At 55.9% G+C, this 17636-nt stretch overlaps 1 protein-coding gene across 8 annotated transcripts in view; it reads left to right on the top strand.

The window, feature by feature from the left end:
* The window catches only part of IMPDH1 (inosine monophosphate dehydrogenase 1), a 63824-nt gene extending 47930 nt beyond the window's left edge, over positions 1-15894 (top strand). For 4 of the 8 annotated variants that reach the window (XM_063815570.1, XM_003318764.7, XM_009454154.5 and 1 more), the window contains 14 exons: positions 2357-2455; positions 4465-4513; positions 7057-7158; positions 7282-7356; positions 7634-7840; positions 7991-8078; positions 9560-9759; positions 11153-11243; positions 11480-11575; positions 12901-13044; positions 13142-13286; positions 13576-13719; positions 13814-13897; positions 15146-15894. In XM_063815570.1, coding sequence (XP_063671640.1) covers positions 2357-2455; positions 4465-4513; positions 7057-7158; positions 7282-7356; positions 7634-7840; positions 7991-8078; positions 9560-9759; positions 11153-11243; positions 11480-11575; positions 12901-13044; positions 13142-13286; positions 13576-13719; positions 13814-13897; positions 15146-15167 — 1546 coding nt within the window. In that variant the 3' untranslated portion in view covers positions 15168-15894. Of the gene's footprint in view, positions 1-2026; positions 2456-4464; positions 4514-7056; positions 7159-7281; positions 7357-7633; positions 7841-7990; positions 8079-9559; positions 9760-11152; positions 11244-11479; positions 11576-12900; positions 13045-13141; positions 13287-13575; positions 13720-13813; positions 13898-14436; positions 14454-15145 lie in introns of all 8 variants that reach the window. The other 4 variants (XM_009454152.5, XM_009454155.5, XM_016958109.4 and 1 more) reach the window with 3 other exon arrangements.
* Positions 15895-17636: the final 1742 nt, after the last annotated feature.

Genomic DNA, 17636 nt, shown 5'->3' with positions numbered 1-17636 from the left:
ACCCAGCTGGGCACTGTTGCCCTGCTACCCTGAGGAAGGGGCTTGGACCTGCCTTCCTATCCCCACAGCTGCTAGGTGGGGGTCTCAGGGGACAACAGCCCTTCCTCGGCTTCGGAGGCCAACTGGTTGCCTCGGTGTCTCCTCCCCATGGAGGAAGCAGCTGGGGAAGATCAGGAAGAGGGTGTATGAGAGCGGGGGTTGAGGGTGGATTAGCGGAGTCTCTGGAAAAGCACAGCCTAACCCAGGGCTGAGCCCAGCAGCTTAGAGTGATGAGGAGCCCAACACAGGTCAAAGCGGGAGGTGCGTAGGGGAGCAGGAGAGGGGAGTGGGGCCATGAAGTCTGTAATCACTGGGAAGGTGACCCTCCCCATGCCTCAGCCAGGCAGCCTAAGAAGGCTGGGGCAGATGTCACAGTCAGGTCACCTGAGATGGTAAAATCCAGCTGCTCTCCTGGGCCCCGGCTCTGGTTGAATCCTGAATAGTACTCTAGCCATTCCTAACTCATACTGTAGGGGACAGTGACCCAGAGCAGGTCCTTTAGTGACCCAGTAACCCAGAGAGACCACTGGGCTGGTCTCTGCTGTGTGCCAATCTCTGCTCTGTGCCTGCAGTTGGCATGATAGCTCTGTTCTTCTGTGGCCAGAAAGGTACCCCAGAGCAGCTCTGAATGGTCAGGCACTTTCTGTGGCTGGTCTCACTGCTCTGCTCCACGTGGCCAGTGAAAGGTCCTAGTGCTAGTGCTCCTCAGGACGCTCCCCTGGTCCCCCATGTGGCCCGGGCTCCCTGCATGAGCCCATGAATGCTGAAGGTTCAGAGGTGCTTCCCACCCATCGCTGGCAATCCGGCCCCAGCCTCCCCTCTGCACACAGATGGAACAGTCTGTGTTTTCCTGGCAGGGTCCCGGGGGCATCAATGGGGGAGGCTGGGCATCCCAGGGAACCTCGTGGCTTGGAGGCCAAGCCTCCCCTGGGCCTAGCTGCCATCACACTGCTGAGAAGTAAATAAACCCAGCCTCCCAGGGCCACAGCCAGCCACCAAGCCAGGGAGGGGACTGTGTCCCACACCACCTTATTCTCTTCTCCCCAAGTGAGCTGTGGGAGCCACAGAAGGACACAGGGAGGAGGCTGTGGAGTCTGGGTGGGGGGACCCACTCTTGGTCTGGGAAGAGCACTGGCAGTTCTGGTCCCATAAGAGGGAAGGGGATCTACCTCCTACCACCCCACCTTTCCCCATGTGAATCTATCTGTACCCAGTCACTGCCCCCATGTAGAAATCTGGATCTGGCTGGGCACCCAGGGCCACCAACTTCTGCTTTGGGGATTTTTCAGAAGTTCCCTAGCCCCTGTTCTTATTTGTATGCACACTTGTCTAAGCCAGGCTTATGATCCTCCCCCATCTTCCCACCGCAGGACCCTCCCAAATAACAAACCGCTCTCTGAGATTAAAAGCCCTGGTACCAACACCATTTTCTCAGCCGGAGATAGGGCGGTGAGCCGAAGCACTGGGCCATGAATCAGAAGCAGTACCCCTCCCTTCCTTTCCGAACTATAGATTTTGCCTCTGTCAAGGGAATGGGTACCCAATACTTGTCAATTAATAGATTGTGGAGTTAATGTGCTCATTTATGAAAAATGCTTTGTAAACTGCGGAGGGCCCCAAGGCCACCCAAAGGTCAAGGAGTGTCATTATGAAGAATGCCGGCTCCCTAGGATGTCGGGATGGGGCATAGCGATCCAACCTCAAAGTCCTTAGTGCTGGGTAGCTGAGAGCCCAGACAGGTTTCTCAGGGCTCCGGGTCTTGATCAGGGTCCGCGGAAGAGTATTGGGGATTGGGGAACGGCAGAACCGTGTTAGAGGTGCCCTGGGGAGAAGGGCAAGGTGGGTGGCCCCGGCTGGGGGAGAACTCGGGGGTGGGGGGTGTGGGGGGGGTGTGGGGGTGTGGGGCCTCTGCTGGGGGTCCTGGGAGGCTGGATGTAGAGCGGCGGAGGGGGCGTGTCCCGGCCTGACCCGGTACTCTCCCCCGCAGGCCCCACACCTCCTACCCGGTCCGGGCTTGCGGGGTCGCAGCGCCGCTGCAGGCAGCTGGGGGCGTGCGCGCGGCGCGGCTGAGCCCTTTGTGCGGCGCGGGCGGAGGCGGCGGTTTCCGCGGGAGGGGCGAGAAGGGCGGGAGGGGCGGGAGGAGAGGGCGGCGCCCTGGCCCGCCCCGCCGCTGCCGCAGCCCCCGCCCCCGCCCCCGGCCCGCCCGGCCCGCGGCAGCAGCGTGGCCGCGGCGCGGCATCAGCAGTAGCAGCAGCAGCGGCGGCAGCGGCGGGCGGCCGCGCGGGTGTTTATGTCGGGTCGCGGGGTCTCGCGGCAGCATGGCGGACTACCTGATCAGCGGCGGCACCGGCTACGTGCCCGAGGATGGGCTCACCGCGCAGCAGCTCTTCGCCAGCGCCGACGGCCTCACCTACAAGTAAGCGCCGGATCTCGTACCCCTAGGTGCGCGCATCCACGCGCCGCGACCCCCGGGCCGGCCCTGCACGTGCGCGGCTCCCCCGGCGTTCCCGGCCCGGTGCGAGTGCCTGCTTGGGCGCTGGGGGCTGGGCACGGGAAGGAAGGCCCGCGCCGGAGCAGACGGACGTGGCACGGCGACACCGCGGCCCTCAGAGCCCTGACCCGTTTCTGGCCAGATCCGGGTTCGGCCTGTCCCCTTCCTCCTCTCAGCGGCATGGAGGGGCCCTCGGGCGTGTGGGAACTGGAGATGTGGGCGTTATGGGGAGACTTTTCCCAGCCGCTGGTCCAGGACGCCCCCTCCCAGCCTCACCACGAGGGCAGAGGGTCCCTGGAGCCAAGCTTAAGCAGCCGCTTCCGCATGGCCCCAGGAGAGGCCCAGCCGGGTGGTTGGGGTGGCTTCTTTTCCAACTGTCTAGTCCAGCGCATTTTCCCAGTTGTGTCCCTCCCTGCCCACAGGTTGGTATTGGTGCCCCTCCCAAGGCGCGAATTATTCTGTGACTGCCACCCCTAAGCCCACCCTACATGGGGTTTTGGAGGAGGACACAGACCCACCCGTCTGCCTCTGGCTTCATTTGCCTTTTCCGTGGTCCCTAGGCCAGTTGCCCTGCGTGCTGCAGGCCTGGCACTAGCTCTGCCTCCTGGCTGCAGGACTGTGCCCCTGCCAGGAAGGAGCATCAGAAGGGGCAGAGTGGGGATGCTGGCCAGTCAAAAGCATCCCTGCCTTGTCTCCTGCCAGCCCTGCCCTGGCTTATAAGGACTCCTGCTTGGCCAGCAGTTTCCCTAAACACCAGGATACCCAGTCACTCCTGAGGAGTGTCTCCTCCTGCCTGCCCGTAGGCGACGGGTGTATAGAATACCTAGAAAATGCTATGAGGCCCAGAATCCAGCATTTCTTCTGTGGCCTCTTTGCTATACAGAAGAAGGGCTGCCAAAGGCTGGGAGCAGCCGAAATTCTTTGTTTTTTTGGTGGTCTTTGGTGATGAGATTGAGAGCCCAGCTTTGATACAGTTGTCATTGAAGTCTTCTAGGAGAACACCCTAGGGGAACGCCTAGGAGTTTCTCTAGGCCTTAGGGCAGATTAATGACCCACCTCCCTCCACCCTGTGGCTTTTCCTTCCTGCGCTAGGGATGCCTGCTGCTTTGCTTAGCTCAGTTCATAGTGTTCCTGAAGTGTGGGATATTTGCTTTTGGGTGTGTCTCTCAAGGCCTGCTGTGATTTTAGCAGGTTGGGGCCCCTGAGCTGTGACCCTGCACCTAGATGTACCCATGCAGGCCTGCACTTCCCTTGCGGAGTTTGCTGTGACTGTGGCCCACCCTAGTGTTGGTAGCTGCCATGCTTTGGCTGGGGCCCCAGTGTCCTGGTCCCACCTCTAAGGCCTCTTTCCTCCCCTTTCCCGTCCTGGCCATTTCTGTTCTGCTCTGTCAGAACATGCCCTGCACTCAGCCCCCTGGGGTCCCTCCATGCTGTTCTGAGCCCTGTGTGACTCAGCAGCCCAGGCACCGGGGCATGCGGCCTGTCCTGTGCTGGGTCATGTTCATACTGTGTTGAGCGCCACAAAATTGTTCTCAGGTTTGTTCCCAGTGTTTACTTATTTTCTCTCCCCATCAAGATTGGGAAGTTTTCAAAGGCAGGCACTGTGTCTGCTGTGTGTGGCGATATGGGAACTTCTGTGTCGCTTGACAAACTCTGAGACTTAAAGGCAATGGATATTTTGGGCCTATTACCTTGATGGTACCCCAGCAGACCTTTTGCTGTCTTTGGCTCTAGCTCTGGGGGCTGGAGTTTGCCAGACTCTAGTGAGGTACACGAGGTGGGAACTGCCCTGATGGGGCAGTAGGGATGGGGGGCTGTAGCCTCTGCTCCTCTAGGCTTTTCTGTACCCCCCTGCTGCCTCCTCTGGCATGGCAGGCTCTGCCCCTTTGGGGCACCCCTCCCCACTAATAACACTCACTTCTCTGTCTTCACAGCGACTTCCTGATTCTCCCAGGATTCATAGACTTCATAGCTGATGAGGTGGTGAGTACCTCTTCCTTTGACAAGGGGAGGGGGCTGTGTATGTGGTGGAAGAGGCTGACTTCTTGCTCAGGGGCAGGGCATGGAGAGATGGAGAGACTTTTCTTGGGAATGGGTGGATAGGATATAGTCTTTTTTTTTTTTTTTTTTTGGAGATCTCAGCTCACTGCAGCCTCCACCTCCCAGATTCAAGTGATTCTCCTGCCTCAGCCTTCTGAGTAACTGGGATTACAGGCACATGCCAAAACCCCCCGATAATTTTTGTGTTTTTAGTGGAGACGGGGTTTCACCATGTTGGCCAGGCTGGTCTCAAACTCCTGAGCTCAAGTGATCCGCCCGCCTCAGCCTCCGAAGACGCTGTGATTACAGGGGTGATTCCACCCTGCTGGTATGGGTGGATATAGCCTTTATTGTTGCCAGAGAAACAGGTAGAGATCAAAGGGTTATACCTGATGGGGCAGAGGCAGCTATGGGAACACAGGAGTGTCCTGAGTGAGGCCTGGCCCAGGGCTGGGTGGCTCTCTGTCAGTGACAGAGCCTGTGGGCAGGTTCAGAAGAGGCCTGGGAAGGGGTGGGCTTGGGAGTGGGAACGGTGGGCTTGGGAGTGGCTGCCTTATTGTAGAGACCATAAGGATTGGATTTTGTCTGGAATGCTGAACAAGGACATGATAGAAGCCAGTAAAATTATGGAGATTTGAAACCGGTAGACAGACTTGTTCACTGATCCACAATGTACAAGAACTGGCAAGAGGGTTTAAAAGAGTTACATTTTGGATAAATACAAGGAAACGCAGTGCCTTGCTTTCCCAGAGGGGCTCAATGAGCCGAATCAATGAACAATTAACATATGATAAACTCAGAGAAGCCAAGGTGGGTAGTGATGATGGTGTAAGTCATTTCAAGAAAAAGTGCCATGATTCAATGATGAATTCATATACATTAAAAAAAAAACATTTCTTTTCTGTTGCTATTATTATTGCTATTTATTCTGGTCTGATTCTCATGAAAGGCCAGAGGGCCTGAGTGTGCCTGGATCACTTACATGTGAGGGAAGTTCACATCCAGCCGGTGTTTAGCCAGAGCTGACCCAGACAGATTTTCAGGGGGAAATTCGAATGATTCTGGTTGTTTCCCTTATGACAACAACCAGGAAGCCTGCTTGGTGCAGCTGTTCAGTTTAACAAAGTTTACTGGCCAGTGTGGCTTTGTGTCAGACCCTGGGCTGGCTGCTAGGAAGGGAGGGATTGAAAAGACCCCTACCAGCTGGGCGTGGTGGCTCATGCCTGTAATCCCAGCATTTTGGGAGGCTGAGGCAGGAGGATCACCTAAGGTCAGGAGTTTGAGACCAGCCTGGCCAACATGGTGAAACCCCATCTCTACTAAAAATGCAAAAATTAGCTGGGCATTGTGGCGGGCATCTGTAATCCCAGCTACTCGGGAGGCTGAGGCAGGAGAATCACTTGAATCTGGGAGGCGGAGGTTGCAGTGAGTCGGGATTGCACTACTGTACTCTAGCCTGGGTGACAGAATGAGGCTCCATCAGAGAGAGAAAAAAAAAAAACCCTGCCTGGCCGGCAAGGATCTCCTTGTCCTGTGGCTTCTGTCAGGAAGGCTGTGGCCCTTCTGTGGCATGACAAAAGAGAAGATGGTGTTTTCTAGATCATGGGGCCAGAGGTCTGAACCAGGGTTAGTGATGGGTTTCAGGGACTTTGAATCTAAAAAAATTACATAGCAAAGTCTGCACAAATGTCTTGGGGACTGGGATCCACTACTGTTGGCCTGACCCTCAGAGGGGTATGTGCTCTGGCCTTTCCTCCATGGGCAGGTGGCTTTTAAATGGATACTTGCAATCCTGACCACTCTCCTGAGCTCCAGACCATTCGTTGCTTGCTTTCCTGGATGCCTAAAAGACTCTTTTCCATGCCTACCCCCACCTCAGCCCTTGTCACCCAGAATCCATTCTCCACCTTGGAGCCTGAGTGACCTTTTTGAAACATAAATCAGATCATTTCTCTGTCAAGACCCTCCAGTGGCTTCTCTCCGAATCAAATCTGAGCTTCTGTCCGTGGTCTTTACGGCCATACATGCTGCCCCTGCCTTCCTCCTGCCTCTCCCTTCCCTCCACTCCCCTGGCCTTCTTTTTCTTTCTTAAGTGTGCCTCCGAAAGAACTGGACCCTGAGGCGGGTTTGCACTCAGTCCCTCAGCCGAGAGTGACAGCCCCTCTGACTTCTACTTAATCGGCTCCCACTGGTCACCTCCCAGGAAAGAGGCTTTCCCCAGTCACCTTGTTGCCAGTGGTCGCTTGGCCTTTTTGTTTTTCTCTGCAGCCTTCATCCTGACTGAAGTCATCTTGAGCATATGTCCTTTGTCTGTCATCTTTCTTTCCAAGTAGAACATAAGCTCCATTAGATGAGCTGGGAACTCATCCACCTTGTTCACTGCCGTGTCCCCAGGGCCTGTCCTGGTGCCGGTGCATGTAGGAGCTCAGCGAGTGAGTGTCCAGTGGGTGATAAACTCTTTACGTGGGCTGTGCCTCCATCCTCAGGACCTGACCTCAGCTCTGACCCGGAAGATCACGCTGAAGACGCCGCTGATCTCCTCCCCCATGGACACTGTGACAGAGGCTGACATGGCCATTGCCATGGCTGTGAGTTACATACCTGCATGGGGACTCCAGGGCACACAGGAACTGACCATGGTGGGCTGTGCTGAGGGGCAGGGCTGAGGAGGGATGGGCCCCGGCTCTGACCACACTTCCCTTCTACATCAGCTGATGGGAGGTATTGGTTTCATTCACCACAACTGCACCCCAGAGTTCCAGGCCAACGAGGTGCGGAAGGTCAAGGCAAGTACCAGGCCTGTCCCCAGCAAGATGCCACCTGGCAGTCCCCACCTCAGAGGCCCTCCCAGCCTCCCCCGCCAGCCCTGCACTGCTACACTCCCTGCGTGTCCTTCCTCTCAGTGGAGCCTTGGGGCCGAGCCCTCATTTTCCCACTGGCTCCTCATCCCACTGAGGGTCCTGGCTTCTCTGCAGCACAGCTGCATCCTCTGTTCCCTGTGGCCAGCCTGGACATCATCCCTGGCTTTCTTCCAGCCTTTTCCTCCCCCATCTCTGCCCGCAGAAGTTTGAACAGGGCTTCATCACGGACCCCGTGGTGCTGAGCCCCTCGCACACTGTGGGTGATGTGCTGGAGGCCAAGATGCGGCATGGCTTCTCTGGCATCCCCATCACTGAGACGGGCACCATGGGCAGCAAGCTGGTGGGCATCGTCACCTCCCGAGACATCGACTTTCTTGCTGAGAAGGACCACACCACCCTCCTCAGTGAGGTACCTGCAGGGCAGGGGAAGCAGGGCTGGGTGTAGAGAGGACCCTCACGCTGGGGCCTCAGACTGGTGCCTGTGACCAGGGACCAGAGGGAGGCCTGGCTCCTTCTCTCTCACCTGCCAACCTGCAGGCAAATGTTCCTGGCCCCACAGGTGATGACGCCAAGGATTGAACTGGTGGTGGCTCCAGCAGGTGTGACGTTGAAAGAGGCAAATGAGATCCTGCAGCGTAGCAAGAAAGGTACCAGGGAGCTAGTTGAAAACTCAACCCCCAGCCTGACTCCCTGTCCACAGTCCCGTTGTTCCTTCACAGCCTCACAGGTTATCCCAGCAACCAGACTGAGCCCTGGGGAAGGTTTGAATAACCTCAGGCAGGCCAGAGCACAACTCCTGCCATCCTTCTCTTAGCTTAGGGAAGCTTGCCCCTAGTGCAGCATCTTCATAGTATGTTTCCCAAAACTAGTCCTATGCGATGCTCATCAGAAAAAAATCTTGAGCAATAACTCCTTTCTCTATCCCCTATCTTGCATAAAGAATTGCACATTCACTTATTAAAGGCTCTCAGAAGTCCTGCAGTTAAATTTATTTGACACTAGAGCTGTTTTTATAATATTTTCCAGATAGAAACAACTTTAGCTTTTTTTTTTTGAGACAGAGTCTCACTTTCTCACCCAGGCTGGAGTGCAGTGGCGCAATGTCAGCTCACTGCAACCCTCGCCTCCTGGGTTCAAGCAATTCTCATGCCTCAGCCTTCTGAGTAGCCAGGATTACAGGCATGTGCTACTATACCAGCTAATTTTTTTTTTTTTTTTTGTATTTTTAGTAGAGATGGGGTTTCACCATGTTGGCCAGGCTGGTCTTGAACTCCTGGCCTCAAGTGATCTGCCCTCCTGGGCCTCCCAAAGTGCTGGGATTACAGGCGTGAACCACCATGCCCTGCCACAACTTTGGTTTCTATTTATTTATTTTTGAGACAGAGTCTTGCTCTCTCATCCAGGCTGGAGTGCAGTGGTGTGATCTTGGCTCACTGCAATCTCTGCCTCCTGGGTTCAAGCAAGTCTCCTACCTCGGCCTCCCGAGTAGTTGGGACAACAGACACACACCAACACACCCAGGTAATTTTTTTGTATTTTTAGTAGAGATGGGGTTTCACCATATTGGCCGGGCTGTTCTTGAACTCCTGGCCTCAAGTGATCCACCTGCCTCGGCCTCCCAAAGTGAGGAAGCTGTGAGCCACCACACGCGGCCAACTTTCGCTTGTTAGAAAAAAAAAGGAAAAATTAAATATTCACCAGGTCCCCGTTGGCTATACTGGGAAATGCTTCCCTGGTCCATACTGGAGGGTTCTTTGGTGTCTGTATTGGACAGGGCACATGCTTCTCCCTGCAGGACAGCATCACTCCTGGCTAGGAGATTTCGGCCACTGTGGCCCAGCAGGTGAAAGGCTGCCAGTGCTCAGGGGCTGCCCATCCCAGGCCACGGGGATGCCCATCCACAGACCCCCAGGAACCTGCTGGGCTGAAAGATTTCTTTGCTCCCTGTTCCTTGGGAAGAGGGCTAGGTCCCTAGGAACACTTCCTGGGGGGGTGCTGTCACCTAGTGGCTGACTGGGGTACTTCAGTGGAATCTCTGGAGTGGTCCACTTTCATCTTCACCCTCCTAAACATCTCCAAACTTCTCCCCACCAAGCCTGCTTCATTTCACCCCTGCATTCCTTGTCAGGGAAGCTGCCTATCGTCAATGATCGCGATGAGCTGGTGGCCATCATCGCCCGCACCGACCTGAAGAAGAACCGAGACTACCCTCTGGCCTCCAAGGATTCCCAGAAGCAGCTGCTCTGTGGGGCAGCTGTGGGCACCCGTGAGGATGACAAATACCGTCTGGACCTGCTCACCCAGGCGGGCGTCGACGTCATAGTCTTGGTAAGGCCCCTGCCTGAGTGGTGGGGGAGATGGATGAGTGGTTCAGCAGAGTGGAGGTTTATGAGGACCCAGGTTCACCTCTGATTAAGCCTGTGCCCCTCCCTTGCTACTCTTCCTCTCTCTTTCTGAGTGCTCCCTGGTGTCAGAATTAGGAGGGTGGCAGCAGGATTGCCTGAGCTCAGAGGTTCAAGGTCACAGTGAGCTAGGATTGTGCCACTGCACTCCAGCCCTGGGGACAGAACGAGACCCTTTCTCAAAAAACAAACAATGGTTTGTGTCATCTGAGATACAAAGAAAGAAAACAAACAAGTTAAAATTCTCCAGTGGCACAGCCATAAGAAAGAATGAAATCCTGTCCTTTGCAGCAACATGGACAGAGCTAGAAGCCATTATCCTTAGTGAACTAACTCCGAAGCAGAAAACCAAATACTGCATGCCCTCACTTATAAGTAGGAGCTAAACAGAGAGTACACATGTTCATAAAGATGGAAATAATAGACGCTGGGGACTCCAAAATGGGAGAGGGTGGGAGGGGAACGAAGGATGAAAAATTGCCTATCAGACACAGTTTTCGATATGTGGGTATTAGGTACACTTGAAGCCCAATTCTCACCAGTATGCAGTATTCCATTTAAGCAACAAGCACATGTGCCCACTGAATCCTTAAAAAAAAAAATTGACAAATTGTTGCAAGCAACAATTGCAAATCAAGACTCTCCCCCACCCCCCGATAAAGGGAGGTAGAATAAGGATAAAGGCTTATTGATCCCTTGTGAGTGATCTGGACCATACATCTAGATTTATCTGTATTCTATGACTAGGAGGAAGAGAAATTAGGAAGGTCACTGGCACCCTCTCAACAGCTCACAACAGACTGCAAACAAAGGCCTCTGAGGGCCTTCTTGGCTCATAAGTTGACCCTGATAATTTAGCTCACGTTTACTGAGAACCGCCTGTTTGCCAGGCACTGCGTCAAGACCTTAATGTATATCAGTCCATTGAGGAACAATCGCCATTCCATTTTCAGATGAAGAAACAGGCTTAAAGAGGTTAAGTCATTTCATTTGGTTAGTGAGTTGGTGGGAACAGGATACGGCTCCAGGCAGTGTCTCCTTGCTTTAAGGATCAGTCTGTACAATGGATAGGAAAGGCCTTATGTACTCTAAGACTGCATTAGTTGTGATTAACCTTTCAGGGAAGCAGTCCCCTTTGAGAATTGACTGAAAGTTGTCAAGTGAATTTCCAGGAAAAAAAAAAAAAAAAAAAACCAGAAGGAAAGAGCATTCTCATAACAGTTTTCATAGGATTTGAGGGGTTCATCCACTCAGGCTCTCCCTCCTGCCTTGAGAATCCTCAGCTGTCTAAGCCCAAGCTCTTCCGTCCTTTCTCACAGGACTCGTCCCAAGGGAATTCGGTGTATCAGATCGCCATGGTGCATTACATCAAACAGAAGTACCCCCACCTCCAGGTGATTGGGGGGAACGGTGAGTGCGGGGTCGCCTCCCACCCGCCTGCTCCTGCCCCTCCAATGAGTAACCCTTTTCTGTCCTTCAGCATCCCTAGGTGATGGTATGGCTCCTGGCATGGGTGGCAGGGAGCATGATGGGCTTTGGTCACTGTAGGGGGGTTGGGGGATGCTAGACTGGGGTCCCAAGAGGCTGTTGGGCATGCAGGGGCATCCCATCCTCACATTGTTCCTCTGCCCCATCCCCACCCCCAGTGGTGACAGCAGCCCAGGCCAAGAACCTGATTGATGCTGGTGTGGACGGGCTGCGTGTGGGCATGGGCTGCGGCTCCATCTGCATCACCCAGGAAGGTGGGTGTCAGGAGGTGAGCGAGTGCCCGCTGGCCCGGGGGCCTCGCCTTTGTTCCCCAGATGTATATCAAGTACTCTCTCTGCCAGGCCCTGTTCTGCCATGGTAGGCTCCAGGGTGACCCAGGCATGGGCCCCACCCCATCGGGCCCACTGACTTAGGGGAAGGCAGGTGTAAGCAGAGTGCAAGAGCTGCAGCCTGCTTCTCAGAGTGCGGTCAAGGGGGCTCTGCCTGGGGCTTGGGGCCTGGGGCTGGTGTGACTGTCCATGGGGCTTGTTGGAACCTCAGGGTTTGGATTTGATTTGTGACAAGGCAGATATTTAAGACACAGAGACGACATGTCCCTGAATATATAAGGATATGTTATACACCTGCTTCACCATGTGGTTGGGCGTGGGGAGTTCCACCCAATTACAAAGCCCTTTTGCAGGGTGGGTTCCTGAACATGAAGTGGGAAGGGGGGAGCCTGACATGTGTCCCCCATGTGGTTATTGAGGAGGTGCTCCCTGGAGGCTGGTATCTGACTTGTGGGGTGGCTGCCTGGAAGACTTGGGTCCTCACTTGGCCTGAGGAGATGTACCCGGCCCCTCCTGTGAGGGCAATTTCTCCAAAACACTGAGTGATGCATTTGGCCTTTCCTACCCCAAACAGCTCCCCCTTTTGGTCCTCAGAGCCTCTGCTATTTAGGTTTGTGCCCTTCACCTTAGGTGGCCACCATGGTGAAATGAGGGCCCTCTCTCACCCACTTAACGAATATTCATTAGGCACCTACTTGTCTCAGGCACTGTTCAAAGCTTTGAGGTAGAGTAGGGACAAAACAAATGAGAGGCGCCATCTCTGGTTTATCCAGCTTTGCATCCGTCCCTAGACAGGTGTGGTTCCTTGTAGTGTCCACCTAAAACCTAACACTGAAGGACCTTGGACACTTAGACTTGAAGAAATGCAAACCAGTATCCCAAAGGGGACCATAGTACCTAACCCTGGTAACGGTTTTTGCAAACAAAAGCCTTGAAGGGGAACTTGTGCCTTGAGAGCAGGTGAGGCTGGGGCCACCTGTCTGGGGGCATTGGGCTCTGAAGGCCGCTTCTGGTTCCCCTGTCAGAATCCCCTGTCATGCTCTTAGGGGTGGGGTGGCCCAGATCCCTAGAGTGACACTCATCCTGGTGGTATTTGCCAGCACCTATGTTATGCCTCAAACACACCATCCAGCCCTGTCCCTTTTCCTGAGTAGAGGTAGTGCACAGGAGGAAGAGCTGGGCTGGCCCCGCGCCAGGCCCCGGAGTTGCTGTTGACTCTTCTCTGCCTTGTGCACCCCACCCTCCCCCAGTGATGGCCTGTGGTCGGCCCCAGGGCACTGCTGTGTACAAGGTGGCTGAGTATGCCCGGCGCTTTGGTGTGCCCATCATAGCCGATGGCGGCATCCAGACCGTGGGACACGTGGTCAAGGCCCTGGCCCTTGGAGCCTCCACAGGTGAGGGGAGAATGTGCTGGGGATTGGGCAGGCGAGGGCTGGAAGCTGGGGGGGTGGCACTAGTGGGCTGGAGGCACTAATCCCTTGCCCACTGTAGTGATGATGGGCTCCCTGCTGGCCGCCACTACGGAGGCCCCTGGCGAGTACTTCTTCTCAGATGGGGTGCGGCTCAAGAAGTACCGGGGCATGGGCTCACTGGATGCCATGGAGAAGAGCAGCAGCAGCCAGAAACGATACTTCAGGTTCCCTGACCCTGGGCCCCACCTGGGCAGATCAGCCCACAACCCTTCAGGGCCCGCTCATGCCACCGACTTCCCCAGATGGCAGCCAGTCCCCATATGGTGGTTCTGGAAACTGAGGCACAGGGCTTAAGTAGCAGACCCAGGATCTGTCCCTGGGCCATCTGACTCAGCCCAGTGAGGGGTGGCCTGGGGGACCTTCCTGGGCGGTATCCCGTTTTTGCCCTTAAGAGGTGGGGTGGGGTCCTCTGAGCTTCAAGCTGCTGGGCTCAGTCTTCCACCCTCCACGCAGCGAGGGGGATAAAGTGAAGATCGCGCAGGGTGTCTCGGGCTCCATCCAGGACAAAGGATCCATTCAGAAGTTCGTGCCCTACCTCATAGCAGGCATCCAACACGGCTGCCAGGATATCGGGGCCCGCAGCCTGTCTGTCCTTCGGTGAGTGCTGAGACTGGGGGTGGCTCCTGCTTCCTTTCTCTCGCTCTTCTCCACCCTTGGTGGCCCTGATCTGCTCCACCTACCTTCCTCCTAGGTCCATGATGTACTCAGGAGAGCTCAAGTTTGAGAAGCGGACCATGTCGGCCCAGATTGAGGGTGGTGTCCATGGCCTGCACTCGTAAGTGTGGTGGCCTCCTTGCTGTCACTTGGAGGCAGTGGGTTGGGCAGGTGGGGCCAGGGTTCTGAGGCCAAGCTGAGGTTCCAGGGACCCCATGGACCACCGGCAGCAGGGACAGATGCTGCTGCAGGATGGCCCCTCACCCTCTCTTCGGGGGCCCAGCCCCCTGTTCCTTGTCCTTTAGTCCCCATGCAAGCAGGCCCTCTCCTCCCCTCGGGCCTCTCCCGAGCAGGGCACAGGAGGTGTGGCCAGTCACTGCACCTGGACTCCCAGCCCTTGCTTGCTCAGAAAGCTTGGTGGCTGGTGGCAGGGGCTGTGGTGGCACCAGGCAGCCAGGCAGAAGATGCGGGTGTGACCCCTCTGGCGGGGACAAGGGCAGAGAGACGGACGCCAGGGCCAGCGCTGGGGCAACCGTGGGCGGGGGCAGTGCTCGTTGGCAGCAGTAGTTGCAGGCGTGTGCCCCACCCTGGTCAGGAGCCCTGTCCCCAGGCATCACCGGCCGTCTAACCTGTGTCTCTTTCCGCCCCACCCTTCCGTAGCTATACCTTTCTGCCGTGTAAGTAACCGCGCTGCCCGGGCCAAGCGTAGAGTAGAGCAGGGGCAGTCTGGGTGGGACCTGGGCTGGAGGTGGGGGTGGGTATTGGGTGGGGGTGGGAGGGTGCTGGGGTGTAACCATGAGATGTGGACACTGGGTTTGGGCCCCCCGGCCCCCTAACTCCAACACCATGATGGAGGAAACCAGCAGTGTCCCCTCATCCAGCTGAAACACATATCCCTTTCTGGCTGCAGAGAGATGCCCGTGACCTCAGGCCTAAGGCTGCCCCATTTTAGACTGGACCCAGTGACCACAAGCAGCCTAGGCCACTGTGCCTGCAGGGCTGGGGCTGGGTGCGGACATGGGCAGCAGAGGTTCGGCTCCAGGTTGGAGTTTGCTCCATGAGGATGGGCCATGCCTGCCTGAGCTGTCCCTCCACCCTGGGCACTGAGGACATCCACTCAGATGTGGCGATGGCCCAAAGGAGCATGGCCATCTCTGCACCCAGCATGGTTCTTCAGGGAACGCTGGCCTGGGGGAGGACAGAGGCCTAGGGCCTGCTCCAGGCCCTCCTCCTGCCCCCTACGGCTGAGATCTCAGGGCTTCTCAGCTCTCTGTTCTCTCCTACATCTGGGGGCCCTGGGGAAAGGGTTTTGGGAAGGAGCAGGGTCCACACACCCACTCTTGTTCCCCCTCTTGCCTTGTCCCCACAGTTACGAAAAGCGGCTGTACTGAGGACAGCGGTGGAGGCCGAGGTGGTGGAGGGGATGCACCCCAGTGTCCACTTTCGGGCACAGCCTCCCTCCATAACTGAGTGGTCCACAGATTTGCACTACGGGTTCTCCAGCTCCTTTCCAGGCAGAGAGGAGGGGAGGTCCTGAGGGGACTGCTGCCCCTCACTCGGCATCCCCTGCAGAGTCAAGACTGCTCCCTGGGCCAGGCTGCCCTGGGAGCCCCGCCCCGAGCCCAGCCAGCCAGGCTCTCAGGCCCTGCGCCTGCCTCAGGTCTTTCTTGCTGCAGCCTGCTCCAGCCTGGCCCCCACCCCAGGGCCAGGCGGCCCCTCCTGGCTTCTCCTGTAGGGCACCTCCCTGCCCCTAGCCCCCCAGGAAATGGTGCTCTCCTGGCCCTGCCTCTGGCCCTTCCCGGGCCGCTGCCCCTCAGCCATGTGGCACTTCTGAGCTCCTGACCTAGGCCAAGGGGAGGTCTCTGCCCCCTTCCCCGGCCCTGGGCTACCCTTGGGTCCTGCTCCTCAGGCCGCTCCCCTGTCCCTGGCCATGGGTAGGAGACTGCCCTGGTCATGGCCGCCTGCCTGGCATTCCTGACTCACCACCATCCCCAGGTGAACCATTCCTCCCCTCTCCTCAGCTGCAGTCGAAGGCTTTAACTTTGCACACTTGGGATCACAGTTGCGTCATTGTGTATTAAATACTTGGAATAAATCAAGCAGGTCTCAACGCCTCCACCATCCTGTCTGTATGCCCTGTCCATTGGGTGGCTGGAGCCCCATCAGAGTTGGGCTGGGGGGTATGGCACCAGGCCCTGCCTCCCCAGGAAGGTTTGAGGGTGTTGTGGTACTGGGGGTGGGGTGGGGGTGTGCTGGTGCAGGTGGGCCCCATGTCAGGAGGTCTCCCAGGCTTCACCTACTACAAGCCGCTCAGCAACTCCTGCAGCCAGGCAGCATTGTTGAGGGGTCATCACGGCTGTAGAATTCCAGCATCGGGGCCTCACACCCAGTTGCCGGAAAACGCCCTCCGCAGCCTCATCATGCCACATGGTGCAGCCAGGGCACAGGTGGAAGTACAGCATGGCCAGCGCCTGTGGTCTCATCTGCCGAAACACACCTGTAGGTACAAAGCAGAGTGGGTCAGCTCCCACTGTTTGTATGTGGCTCAGGACCTGCCTCCCAGCCTCAACCCTGGCTGGTAGAGACAGTACTGTCACGTGGGCTGCTGAATACCCCTAGAGTTGAGGGGTTTTGGAACATTCACATTGCCTTCATGTGCCTCTGTTGTTGGGCAGTGGGCACAAAGCTGTCCATCGAAGGTACAGATACCACTCAAGTGGGCAGAGGCACGGAAGATGGCCAGGGGATGCTCAGGTGGCGGGAATGAGCAGACCAAGGAGAAGATCTGGATACACTCCTATGGCTAAGGGAGGGGCCCCTCAGCTCCCTGCTGCCATGCCATGCTAATACCTGCCTTCTCCCAGGCCCCTTCTGCCAAAGAGCTACTTGCTCAGGGGCCAGCCTTTCACTGCATCATTTTTTAGCTTTGTGCTTCTAGGAACAAAAAGGAAAGAGCTGGACAGCAGGACTATCAGGTGGGCTCAGAGCTGGTTCAACATCTGCTCCAGGAGTTCTTGCAAAGTGAATGGGTCATTGACAGTCCTGGGAGGCCTTGTGCCCTGGAGTCTGGCCTTGATGAGCACCTGAGTCAGAGGTGACCCAGCGGGGAGGGAGGACAATGCCCAGGTCCCAGGGGATGGTTGAAGATGAGAGGGGATGGATCAAAACATGGTTTCATGGTTTGTCTTGTTTCATGGTTTGTCTTGTGCATTGGTTTACAAAAGTCATGCAGGAAGCACCTTGACCAGCTGTTGAGATGGGAAAGATCTAAGGGTTTTCAGATAAATGCCAAGTCACTCTGAATCAAGAGCGTGAGTGGTTCAAAGGGAGAAGTTCCGTTTTGAACTAAACCTAGTTGGTTAATAGAGCTGACCAATGGATGAATTACCTTGTAAGTCAGTGATCTCCACCTTAAGGTATGGTAGCATTAGTATGGCCCTTCTAGAGGAGGTTTTAGCACAGTGGCTCTGCAAGTTTGGTGCATGTCAGAATCACCTGGAGAGCTAATAACAAGTCCTAGGCTTGCCATAGTAGGATGGGGTCTGAGCCTCTGGGTTGCTACTCAGCCGCTCAATTCTGATACGTTCTAAAGTTAGAGAATTACTGTTTTAGAGGAATTCCTTGCATCTAGTTATATGGTCTGAGACTTGCCACAGTATGCGTCCTAAGAAAAGCAGATGACATAGCACCCACCTCCAGGCTTCATTGCAAGGATTATGTGAGAACGAACGAGGAAGGTTACAGGTGCTCAGTAAATGAGTCTTTTTTTTTTTTTTTTTTGAGATAGAATCTCCCTCTGTCACCCAGGCTGGAGGGCAGTGGCACAATCTAGGTTCATTGCAACCTTCACCTCCCGGGTT

This window comes from Pan troglodytes, chromosome 6 (genome assembly GCF_028858775.2).
Source record: "Pan troglodytes isolate AG18354 chromosome 6, NHGRI_mPanTro3-v2.0_pri, whole genome shotgun sequence".
NCBI lineage: Eukaryota > Metazoa > Chordata > Mammalia > Primates > Hominidae > Pan > Pan troglodytes.
Note: the sequence above shows the minus strand (reverse complement) of the source record. Positions and strands in the feature narration are given on the sequence as shown.